The 12,369-nt window shown below is 34.2% G+C and overlaps 3 protein-coding genes and 1 pseudogene across 3 annotated transcripts; 3 read left to right on the top strand and 1 right to left on the bottom strand.

Moving 5' to 3' along the window:
• Positions 1–515: 515 nt before the first annotated feature.
• On the bottom strand, positions 516–2,862 carry LOC106436998 (probable WRKY transcription factor 38). The gene is made up of 3 exons (XM_048746554.1): positions 1,743–2,862; positions 1,419–1,541; positions 516–1,307 (listed from the first exon to the last, which is right to left on the bottom strand). Exons 1-3 carry the CDS (start codon positions 2,003–2,005, stop codon positions 1,250–1,252), a joined length of 444 nt encoding a protein of 147 aa, XP_048602511.1. The 5' UTR covers positions 2,006–2,862; the 3' UTR covers positions 516–1,249.
• A 1,793-nt stretch (positions 2,863–4,655) lies between these two features.
• On the top strand, positions 4,656–9,210 carry LOC106436988 (annotated as a pseudogene).
• On the top strand, positions 6,666–8,150 carry LOC125581778. Its single transcript, XM_048747760.1, has 2 exons — positions 6,666–7,620; positions 7,786–8,150. The coding sequence occupies exons 1-2, from the start codon at positions 6,666–6,668 to the stop codon at positions 8,148–8,150; spliced, it is 1,320 nt and encodes a 439-aa protein (XP_048603717.1).
• On the top strand, positions 8,560–9,210 carry BNAC02G09650D. Its single transcript, XM_013884886.3, has one exon. It carries the CDS (start codon positions 8,560–8,562, stop codon positions 9,007–9,009), a length of 450 nt encoding a protein of 149 aa, XP_013740340.2. The 3' UTR covers positions 9,010–9,210.
• Positions 9,211–12,369: the final 3,159 nt, after the last annotated feature.

The raw sequence follows: 12,369 nt of genomic DNA on the forward strand, positions 1-12,369 counted from the left end.
AGTGGTTGGAACGAGAAGTGGACGTGACTAACTTTTGATCAACCTTTGTGTTGTCTAAATAACCATGCATAGATCCACCATATCCACGTTACATTTATCTTTCCTTTAGGATAAAATTTGTGTTTTCTACTTAGTCAAGTTGTTATTTATCTAATTTCTAAAGTGTATTGTCTAGCTAGTCTAATTTCCCTTTACGTATGCAGAAGTACAAAATACACAAAGGCATAAACGTTGGATCTAGAGAGCATCTTTCCATATAAATATATATGATCACTTAAAAAGGAAAGAAGGATCGTGACATGCTGGAAGTTTTTTTTGATCAAGCAAAGCGGTTGGAGATATAGTGCGGATAAGACGAAAAAAGTTTAAGTTCCAGTAAACTTAACTGAGTTTACACCCAACTTTGTTACTATTACATTTTCTCTAGCAAATGATTTTGTTACAAACTCCCTTCAAATATTTTACTTATGCTCGACAGAAAGTCAGAAACTATTCATTAATGTAAATACTCGCAATCCTGAAATATTATCTCGTAAAAAGGAAAATCTTTAACATTCTTAGCTGAAATATCTAATGCAGTCCAAAGTCATACAGATCATAACGATCCCATAAATCTAAGTCTTCCACTAGCAGATCTGAATCAAACATGTCAATTTCACTGCCAGATGACGACGGAGGAGTTTAAGAACCTGATGGTGATGACTGATGATTCTCGTTAATCACAGTTTGACAATCTTTATCATTACCGGTTATCCCACGGCAGTGATCCATAGTTTCCTCTATGATGATACCTTCTTCATGCTTAACCGATACAGATAAACAGCTCGTCTCCTGATCGAGATCTTGTCCGAACCGGATTATTCGGGCATTTTCCAAATTATCTACCGGATCTCCAATGGTAGTAAAACCGGCGTTTTGGTTGATATTGCAAGTGTGGTGGCCAAAGTAAGTGGTTCGGTAAACCGGAGGATTGTCTTTGATCGTCGGTTCATGCTTTCTTGCTCCACATGCATAATCTATGTTTTTTTTTTTGATAAAATAAAGGGTTAAACCCGGATCTATTAAAGATACAGACCTAATCCTCGGGTGGGAGGTGCAACCCACGGATGGATCCTCTCCCGGGTATTCAAATAGGCCGTAAGCATTGGCCCATATCCGCGTAGCCACATATGGAGCTAATAATTTCGCAATAGAAAGGAATCGATCCCTGGCATGGACCAACAGGGCAACTTTTCCTCTAGTGGAACCACTAGACCACCACGATGTCGTTAGCATAATCTATGTTGTATGAACATCTATAGTAGCTCCTGTATTAACATTAATGCATAAACCAGTTAGTATCATAGATTGGAATAAACATTGATTACGATTAAACAAATATGATTAAACAAATATGATTAGAATATATCTGATATTACCTTTGGTGTTTAGATTGTTTAATAGTCTTTTGGCCATATTTCCTCCAAAGAAACCCATCGTAGTAGTTCGGATCCGGTGAATCGTGCCTCCAATTCTCACTTGAATTTGTACTATTATTCTTTCTGAAAATATGGTGGTATCAAAAAATTAGTATAAAAATTATCAAATATCACATCTCTTAGCTTATTCACACCCTAATCTATATGATGACATTGAGTTTATAATAAAACTACTTTTCAACAAAATATAAAAGACAAACTTTTCTTTGAACATTTTTTCGTAAGCAAGGAAACATTTGAACATCATATGTTAACTATTTATACCTTTTCTTGGAGTGGCTTCTCTGGTGAAGAGGAGGAGGATAATTCCTTGAAGATAAATCAGAAAATACATCATCCTTGGATTTTGGTTTATCAGAAAAGATTGAGATGGCATCGGAAAAACAATGGACGATCGATTTAGCAAGATCATAGTTTGAAACCGATCTTCCGTCAGCCACTGGATGGTCAAGCTGCAGCTTCAACCGCTTGGCACAGCTATGGCCATAAAGGATAGCTTGTACTGCCTTTTCGTGGGAGGTATTCATAAAAGTAGAGTAGAGTGTTCTTGTTTTAGCCGTTTTCTTTCTCTCAAGTCTCTTCTCTATGCTATAAATTCTGAATGGATAGGGAGATAATATATAGGGTAAATGCCAAGTGGTGCTCACATATTACCAGATGAGGGAAGGGAAACGAAAAATACTGATTAGAAAGTATTAGGAAAATACAACATGATATAATTTAACCATATATATGCAATAGAACTAAATTGACATTACCAATTATAGACCAAGTTTTATATTCCTAATCAAGCCATTTACATACACTAGTCTGTAATTTAATGTTAAATTAGATTTTGACCCACCTTTAAAAATGCGGATATATTTTTGTTTTATTTTTTCCTATAAATTTAATTTTTATATTTATGTTTTTTAATCACATTAGTGTTTTTTGTATAATATTTTTTAAAAATGATTAATAAGGAATTTTAATAATTGTATTTGGACCACACCTATATGGCTATATCAATAAGTTAGATTGTTGTTTTAATGGAATAAATATAAAAGTAAGATTTATGCTTTTTAAAACACCACCAATTGTGAGGTAAAGGAAAATTAGGTGTTGACTTTAGCAAATGATCTGTCATGTGATAGAAAACAAAATTATGTTTTATAGTATAATTTTTCATTTTGATTACACTAGTCTTATTAGTTGTCTACTAAAATACTTAATGGTTAGTCATGTGTGAACAACAGGAGAGGAGGCAAGTGGCTGTTTCCGTCGGACTTCGACGTTAGCAACACATGACGTAGTAGGTGCTGACTCCAGCACGATGACGTCGGAAACAACAACAACTAATCGGCAAGGAATTCCCTGGTTGGCTAGCTAATGATATTATCCAGTAATTAATACAATAAGGGTGATTAGTTGAATTTTATCTCTTTATTTTAATTTTATTTATTTTTAAATTACTAAATTTTACTAATCATGTTGTACCTTTATTTTAAATAGTTAAAACCTAAATCAAATTTCTATAAATTTTTACCAATTATGTTTTACCTTTATTTTTAAAGCTACACCAAAAATACTAAACCAAATTTTTTTTTAATGTAATTTAGGTAAAAAAACCTAAATTTTTTTTTTATAGGGTGTAGAATCTGTGAAATAAAAAAAATTATCTACAATATCAAATAAATTAGATAATCATAATTAAAAACATCTATAAATATTTAATTCAATTTTGGGTGCTGTAAAAATTATTGAAATATTTTAAATAAAATATATATTACTCACATATCACATTTTAAATAACAATAAACTTTGAGAATTTATAAAAAATATTAATATAAATTATTTAATTGATAAAAAATAATTATTTTATATATACATCATAGATTTCACATATTTTATTTTAAAATATCTACAGCCTATAATTTACAGCTACAACAAATTTAATTACAGCAAAAGTCTCTGCAAAAAAGTACACAGTAACAACTTTACACCTACAGCCAATTTACATACATCTAAACTTTTACAGCTAAATTTTTACCGCCACAGTTGAACCAATCATCACCGGTATCTTTCAAAAGAAATTAAGTAGTAAGACTTCTAGTAAATGGTAAATCTTAAACATTTAATTATTTTTATTTTAAGGAAATAAAATCATAAAATATACTTTAACAGACATTTAATCATTTAAGAATATTTTAATTAAGTAAATACCTGCAAACAACAAACCCTCCAAAGTATACAATCAGATTATATTTAACTGGTGTCATTCCAAATTTTAGAATGCTAACTCCGTATATTTTCACTCTACTATCAATTAATGGCAAGCTCAATTTCTTACAATAAAATCTATTTAATTTTTTTTTACAATAAAATCTATTTAATTTTTTTTTACAATAAAATCTATCACCTGTAAGGCTGTAACTCGAGTGTGTAAAGAATGAAGTTCCGGACAATGTCATACTCTCATTTGAAAAGAAAGGCGATCCCCGGAGGGAATGAAGTCACGGATAAAGACCGGATTCATAATTGAGTACACTGGTAGAGTTGAGGTCATCATTAGCAGCGATAGTTCCAAATACCCAAATAACCGAATATCATTTTCAAAACATATATGTGCATAAAACTAGGATTATGCTGTTTATGACTCAAAAGGAGCAATATCATACATGAAAACATTCATTCTTAAAAGACTTTAATCTAAACACAACAAATTTTCATTAAAGCTTCAATCAAAAATCATGTAACGAAAATCAACATAAGAGAAAATGAATGATTCAGACTGTCTATAATCACATAAAACTATGATTTTTTTTTTCAAAAATAAAAACAATTTAGATTGAGATTTCGAAAATTTTATCGGCAAAAGAGAGAAGAGAAGTAGAGAACTCAATCCTCGAAGGTAAAAAATGACGAGTTAAGAGCATGTTTACTGGTAGCTCTTAAGTAGGGAATTTTAGGTAAATTTAGATTAAAACTAAATGAAAAACAGCAATTAAACTAAGGGGCGTTGCTTAATTAAGAGAGCGAAGAACCTGTTTCTTAGTGCCACGTGTCTGAAGTTCATAGGAGAGAGAGGAGAGGTGGTGGTTTCGGTTTCGTCTCTTCTCTTCTTTTCCTTCTTTCTCTCTTCCTTTTCTCTTCTCCGAATGGATCAAATCGATTCAATACACACAACAACAACGAATAATGGCGCTCGCGCTGTTAGCATCTCCTCCACCTCCGCTCGGGGTCCGTCGCAGTTTTGGAACAAAGTGTTCGGTCGCCGCACAGCGAGCCAAGCAGAACCTGATGGATCTCATCTCCGACCAGGACCGAGGCCTGAGAACCCAGAAAGACGCCGTGAAGCGAGACGCGATCGTGAATGCCATCGAGGCCATGTCGGTGATCGGGGGAAGCTCCGTCACCACAAGAGATTGTTCGGCATGCGCGCAGGATAGATACTGCAGGTGATCGATGTGAGGAAAGGGACGCTCAACAACGTCATCACTTTCCCGCCCGACGGGGTTTTCTTTGTACGCTCCGATATCGACATCTCTTCCCTGCAGAGAGTCAATTTCAAATTCACTAGTACCGTGTTGAGAGGAAGCAATTGGGAGATCCCACTACCACCATTTGGCCAGGGCTGGTGAGTTCTTCTTCTTCTTCTTCTTCTTAGTCTGCAGGTTGTTTTGAGACTAGAGAATTTGGTTTTGGTTGCAGGTTTGAAAATGTGTATATGGATGGTGACATCAGAGTGGCAAAAGGACATCAGAGGGGACTACTTAGTTGTTGATTGTGCTCCTTTTAACTGGAAAGAATGATCCACACAGCAACAGTCTTGTTACTTAACAATGCATCTCCTCCTTGTTGTTATCTTTGTTTTGTACATCAGCTACAAGTACACTACTCTATTTTTAATGCCAAATGTAGACATTAATGTGAGTAGGATTTGAAAAAGTATCAAAAGTTCATACATACTTTTGTAACATCACTCATGATTCTCATACAGTCAAAAGTTCATTAATGTGAGTAGGATTTGGATTTTGACCCAAACCAGCCTAACCAAACTGTAATTTTTTGGTTTCTGATCTAAATTTGGTTATGAATTTGGTTCAATTCGGTAGATTAAAAAATGATAATAAATCGGTTGTTAGTTACTTTTTATCATTTGAAGGAAAAGTTAAATCTATGTTTACAATGTTATTTTTGATTTTGTTTTATTTAATAAATAAATTTAATCTTTGTTTAAAAATTTATGTTTAAAAATAAATTTTATATTTTTTTATTGTTAAGAACCTTTATTAAAATTACCAATAAACCATTATAATTAAGTGTCTCTTAACAAAGTTTTTTATCTCACTTTTAAGAGTTAAAAATTCACTAAAACCCTTAAATGGATTTTACCAATAAACATGCTCTAACGCGTGTGCTCTTAAAGTTCACCCAGAGATCTCACAGGAGTTCATGGCCGTCAAAACCGATATGTCCAAAGCGTACGACCGCGTAGAGTGGAGCTACTTGAGATCCTTGCTGAGGGCTTTGGGCTTTGATAATCTGGTGGTTGGCTGGTTAATGATGTGCGTGACATCTGTGACTTATTCTGTGCTGATAAATGACCAGCCCTTTGGCAAGATTTCGCCTCAAAGAGGATTAAGACAAGGAGATCCTCTCTCGCCTTTCTTATTTGTGTTATGTACGGAAGGCCTTACACATTTGTTAAATGTTGTGGAAAGGAATGGCCTCCTCAATGGTTTGAAATTCTCAGAAGAAGGTCCATCGATTCATCACCTTCTTTTTGCCGATGACAGTCTCTTCATGTGTAAAGCTAACCAGGGTCAAGCAACGGTTCTTCACCGAGTTCTGGAGTTCTATGGAGAAGCTACTGGCCAGTGTATAAATCTGATGAAATCTTCGATTTCTTTCGGAGATAAAGTGAATGAGGAGACTAGGTTCATGGTACGTGACATTTTGGGGATTGTTTATGAAGGTGGTACGAGTAAATATTTGGGTCTTCCTGAATGTTTCTCGGGTTCTAAAGTGGAACTGCTCTCCTTTTTAAAGGATCGGACTCAAAGTCGACTGGATTTATGGTACATTAAGCATTTGTCTCAAGGAGGAAAGGAGGTTCTGTTGAAATCCACTGCATGAGCTACTTCTGTATTTGCCATGGGTTGTTTCAGACTTCCTAAGACTTTACTCTCTAAACTCTCGAGCATGATGGCAAATTTTTGGTGGGGTTCTGAACCGAACCTGAGGAAGATTCATTGGATCTTCTGGGATAAGCTCTGCCTCCCAAAAGCTTTAGGTGGAATGGGTTTCAAGGACCTAGAATGTTTTAATCAGGCTATGTTAGCCAAACAGGCTTGGAAAATTCTCAACAGACCGCAATGTCTTCTTGCGAGGTTCTTAAAAAGCATTTATTTTGATGGAGGAGAATTTCTTTCGGCTCCACTTGGGGGTAGACCTTCCTTTACTTGGAGAAGCCTGTTGTTTGGTAGGGATCTTCTTCAAAAAGGCTTGCAACACAGAGTGGGTAATGGGCAGTGTACACGAGTTTGGCTAGACAAATGGGTGGATGATCCGGTTGTGGGCCTTAGGGCTCCATGGATTAAGAACATCACTTTTGATGCCAACTTAAGGGAAAAATCTCTCATTGATTCTGAATCGAGAAGATGGAACCAGCAGAAGCTTGGAGAGTTATTTATGCAAAGTGATGTGGAGATCATCACTCTAAATCAACCTGTGTGCCACAAAGATGATTTTTTCACTTGGATTCATAACAAGAGTGGCCAATTCTCTGTTAAATCTGCATATTGGTTGGCTTCTATGGCAAAGTTTAAAACAAATTTTCCAGACTCCTTTGAGTTCCCTTCCTTAAATGGCTTGAAAGAAAGGGTCTGGAAAGTGCAGAAGGTTCCTAAAATCAGAGTCTTCATCTGGAAAGCAATGAGTAGTGCTCTTTCTGTTGCAGAATTGATCAATGCCAGAGGAATGAATGTTGTTGTTAGGTGCCAAGCGTGTGGAGAGGAGCCAGAATCAATTAATCACACTCTCTTTGGATGCCATGTAGTTAGACAGGTATGGGCCATGTCACCAATTCCGAACCCCCCTGGAGGTTTCCATGAGTCTTCGGTGTTCTCCAACCTTGCCTTCCTTCTCAACTCAAGGAAAGGCAATAATAGTCTTTTGATATATTGGAGGAGTTGGCCTTGGATTTTGTGGAACCTTTGGAAGAGAAGAAATGAATCGCTCTTTGAAGGGAGAATGTTAACTTTGGAGGAGGTGGTTCTGAAATCAGAAGATGAGACTGAAGGATAGTTTCTTGCGCATCAAGTAGAAAAGGACTGGGCTGTTACTGAGAAGGCAATCAAGCCTTTGTTCCGCTCAAAGTGGGAACCGCCACCGTGCGGTTGGCTCAGGTGCAATGTTGGGGTGGACTGGTGTAAAAGGGACGGTCTTGCTGGAGGTGGCTGGGTCTTGAGGAATGAGAGAGGTGTGGTCATCCTTCACAGTCGTAGAGCATTTTCAGGTTTGCTTAATAAAGTTGAGGCAAATTTTGAAATCCTAAAATGGGCTGTGGAGAGTATGAGAAGTCATCATATCTCCAACGTGATCTTCTCGGGGGATCTTGAGGATATGTTTGGAGCAATCACAGGACCGGAAGCATGGCCATCCTTCCTGTTCTATGATGGAGAAATCTAGAGAGAGGTGGTTGGAATAAATGGCGTTGAGTTTCAGAAGGTATCGAGAGAAGCAAATAGAGGAGCTTCTCTCATTGCGGAGAGCGTCACAAGGAAAGGGTTAACGCAGTCCTATGTGTCGAGAGGTCATCCTCAATGGCTGTTTGAATTTTTTGTAAATGAAAGTAGGTTTCTCTAACACTCCCGGGAGTTGTTGCTAGGGGCAGAAGGTTTTTTTGGGAGCTTTTTATGGTAATGTTGCAAGGGACCACTGTCCATGCCTTGATGGTTGGTCCCCTTTGTCATTTCTATTGTGCTCTGTTCTGCTTTGGGAGCTCCTCTGTAAGTTGGAACGTTTTATTTCAAAATCAATGGAATCTCTTCGACGGAAAAAAAATAAAAAAAACTGACGCGTGTGCAACAACGACTTTATGTGCATTCAAGAACAACATCCACGTTCACGCGCAACTCTCAAAAAGTCAAAAACACGCTTTCAAGTTACAGTAATATCCTGCGAACATTTTCAAGATCCTCATCTTTGTCTCTGTAAAAACGTACGTCTACAACCGACAAGCAGAAAAAAAATGTCTAAAGGATGTCTAAGTTGTTTCAATATCATACGTTTCAGGAAAAAGCATAGTAAGAAGCAACACAAATCTGTGAAAGCTAAGGATGTGGTTGAGCCGGTAGTACTAAAACATGATGAAGAGAAGACGAACACCGTATGGACATCTGGATACATCCAACCTGAATATCTCTCCACTAATTCTGGTTTCTATGGAAAACTTGGGGAAGGTGATTCTTCTTCATCGTTGAAAAATGATTTCAACAAAGTGAAGACTTTTGATTTACGAGGAGTGACAACAACAAAGGAGAAGTAAAGGACGAGGATGTGATTTAGCTTGAGATGTAATGTCTCGTCCTTCATGTTTAAACTTTTTTTTTGCAAACACAAGATTTTGCTTTCTTATTCAATATTATATAGTCTTGTCTTGATCCACTGATCAGTGCTTTTATGTACTTGATTACATGTTTATCTATGCTTGAATTAGTAATGAAATTTTATATGTTTAAGGATGAAATACAGTATAAATAGTCTTTAGAATGTATTTACCAAAGCTTTATAAGAACTCAGAAACTTCATCCTCTGTTCCAAAATAGTTCTGGAAAATCTTTCTCTGGCTGAGAAACACTGAACCACTCTCTTTGCTTATAAGACAACAATTGTTGATCTACAAATGACTTAAATCTCGGTGCAGCACTAAAATGTCACAATTGTTTAACCGGATGTAGTCTGTAGCTTTCTTCCAAGATTGACACTCTTTGTATTACCAGTTCGTTGTGTTGTCTGATTCTTGCCAAGCAAGCTGAGCTAAAAACCTGGTAGGCCAAATTTTATCTATCGGAATTCGTTGATTCTTGCAATTAGTGGAACGACTTTCTCTATAGTACTATTATTGGGCCTATATACAAATTCTAATTGATTTGTGTGTAACTTCACATCTCTACGCAGATTGGCAGATTGGTGCCATAGTTACTAATCATCTGACTAGAAATACTTTAAGCTTTTGTTTGAAACACATATATCAGTTAAAAAAACAGTGATGTTTGGAAACATGTATAGTAATAAGTTAGAAAAAAATAATAATGGATTTATACTATTAAAAAATTAGAAATTCATTACATTATATTAAAAAATAATGGGTTTATATTACTTAATATACATATTCAAATCAAAATAATAATTTAAAATTGATTTATATCAAAAATTCAGTCAAAAATATACATATATTCAAAATTTGATTTTTACTAACATATTTTCCAGTAACCATTATAAAAATATTTTCAATATATATAAGAAAAATACAATACAAAGCCCAATTTCAAACACCAACTTAAATTATGGCGGGTTTTTATATTTCACATATTTGATGGCACGTATAAAATATTATTAATTATAAGAAAACTTATTTGATGGCACGTATAAAATATGATTAATAATATGATAACACATATTTTTGTAACTTATGATGACACATATAGGATATATAATAATGATTAGGGGTGGGCGTTCGGGTTCGTTTTCGGGTCTGTTTGGGATTTCGTATTCGGTTCAGATCTTTGAGGATCCAGTTCGGATTTGGATAACCAATTTAAATTATTTTAAAAAATTTTAAATTTATTATATGCTTTATTTAAAAAAAAAACTATAAAAAATAGAATATATTACATATAAATTTGAATAACATATATCAGAGTACCTGACTTTACATTTGATTATTTGTATATATTTTCAAGTATTCAAACGAACTTAAAAGTATCATATATATTCTGGATGTTTTTATATATATTAAATCTAAAAATAATTAATATATATAAGTATATAAATCTATTTTGGATACCTAAAATACTTCAGTTCGGATCAAATTAGGTTTCAGTTCTTCAAATACCAAAATTTTGAATATTTTGGATATTTAATCAATTTCGGTTCGGATTTGGTATTAATTATTCGGTTTGGGATCGGTTCGATTCTTCGAATTCGAATTTTTTGTCCAACCTTAAATAATGATATAAAAACAATTTTTAATTTTTTAAAAATACATTTGCGTCCGATCAAAATCTAGTTTAGTACTATAGTCCAGTACTGTCTCAATCAATTACGATTTGTTGTTATTCATATAGAATATGCACATGGCCCATAAAGATAATGAGACGGGCCTGGGCAGGAGAGAGACGTGACGTACACTTGGGTGGGAGACACGTCTTTTTATCGTCATTTAACATATGTTAATAAAAAAAACGGTTCATTTTAAAAAATAATAAAATATACATGAACCTCATCTAGCTGTTCAACTTTACGAGCAATAATTATGATCTACACTCTACGGTACTATCACGACAGTGTTTCAAGCGAACCTCCTGCCTTTTATTTTTTTATTTTAGGTATTTTAACATAATAATAAATAATGTATATTTGTTAAAACTAGTGTAACATTTTAAGATACCACAAGTATTAAATCCAGTTTACTATCCATAATTATGTTTTCAATTTAAATATTTTATTGTGTTTAGGTATCAAATTACTGTATTTTAACTTTTATTTATATTTTTATATACTTCAATAAAAAGAAATAAAATAATATATTTTGATAAATGTGAAGATTCCAAAAGTTTTTTAGACCCCTAATTCCACGAAACTTTATATTTAGATACGTGTGAATGATTAAATTCATTTAAAATCCGGTTAGATGATCAATGCTACTCGAACTCAGGGCAAAACTCCAGCTAGAACCCCTTCAAATAAATAAAATATGTATATATAATATTTATGTACTGAATAAAATTATATATATGTAACAATACAAAATTGTAAAATACATTTTTTATCTATAAATATTATTTTCATTTATTTTACTTAAATGCAACAATACAACTTGTGGTAAATTAAAATTTCTCTTTTTATCAGTTAAATATATATTATGTTTTATTTAAATGTTTTTACCATTCAAAACTGTAATAAACTATTTGATATGTTTGATATGCATTTCTCTTGAATGATCTGTTTAATCTGCATTTTTCCTGCACGATCCGCTTGATCTCGTTTATTCCGTTTGATATACACAATCTGCACGTCTTTACTGTTTTTACCATTGGAACACTAAGATTTCAAGACTAGATTTGATGGGCCGACAGACAAATGTAGGGAAAGAGTGGTTGGAACGAGAAGTGGACGTGACTAACTTCTCTCTCCAGCGGTCTCCCCCGTTCGTGTCTTTTTTTTCAAACTAGAGAAACCTAGTTACAAACATAAAGGATCTTATTTGATTGGAAAAAAAAAATCTGATAGGACTGCCTAACATTGAAAGGGAGAATTCGCGTCACTCTTTTTCCTTTAGGATAATATTTTTTTCTACTTTGTCAAGTTGTTATTTATCAAAAATTTAAAGTGTATTATCTAGCTACTCTAATTTATTTCCCTCTACGTATGCAGACGTAGAAAATACGCAAAGGCATATAAATGTTGGATCTAGAGAGCATCTTTCCAAATAAATAAATATAATATATATATGATCACTTGAAAAAGGAATAAAGGATCATGACATGCTGGAAAGTTTCATTTAATCAAGCAAAGCGGTGAAAGAAAATATTGCGGATAAGGCGAAAAGGTTCCAACTATTTCATAAACCGGAACACTCGTAAACTTAACCGAGTTTACACCCAACATTAGCCAACGTTGGTAC

The sequence above is a fragment of the Brassica napus genome, chromosome C2 (genome assembly GCF_020379485.1).
Source record: "Brassica napus cultivar Da-Ae chromosome C2, Da-Ae, whole genome shotgun sequence".
NCBI lineage: Eukaryota > Viridiplantae > Streptophyta > Magnoliopsida > Brassicales > Brassicaceae > Brassica > Brassica napus.

Excerpts from the sequence above, each read along its gene's own strand:
- BNAC02G09650D (XM_013884886.3), top strand. The coding sequence starts at position 8,560 with ATGTGCATTCAAGAACAACATCCACGTTCACGCGCAACTCTCAAAAAG.
- LOC106436998 (XM_048746554.1), bottom strand. The coding sequence starts at position 2,005 with ATGAATACCTCCCACGAAAAGGCAGTACAAGCTATCCTTTATGGCCAT. Across the intron at positions 1,542-1,742 it reads AGAAGCCACTCCAAGAAAAG|AAAGAATAATAGTACAAATT; the intron begins GTATAAATAGTT and ends CCATATTTTCAG. Across the intron at positions 1,308-1,418 it reads AAACAATCTAAACACCAAAG|GAGCTACTATAGATGTTCAT; the intron begins GTAATATCAGAT and ends ATGTTAATACAG.
- LOC125581778 (XM_048747760.1), top strand. The coding sequence starts at position 6,666 with ATGGCAAATTTTTGGTGGGGTTCTGAACCGAACCTGAGGAAGATTCAT. Across the intron at positions 7,621-7,785 it reads CCTTCTCAACTCAAGGAAAG|AAAAGGACTGGGCTGTTACT; the intron begins GCAATAATAGTC and ends CGCATCAAGTAG.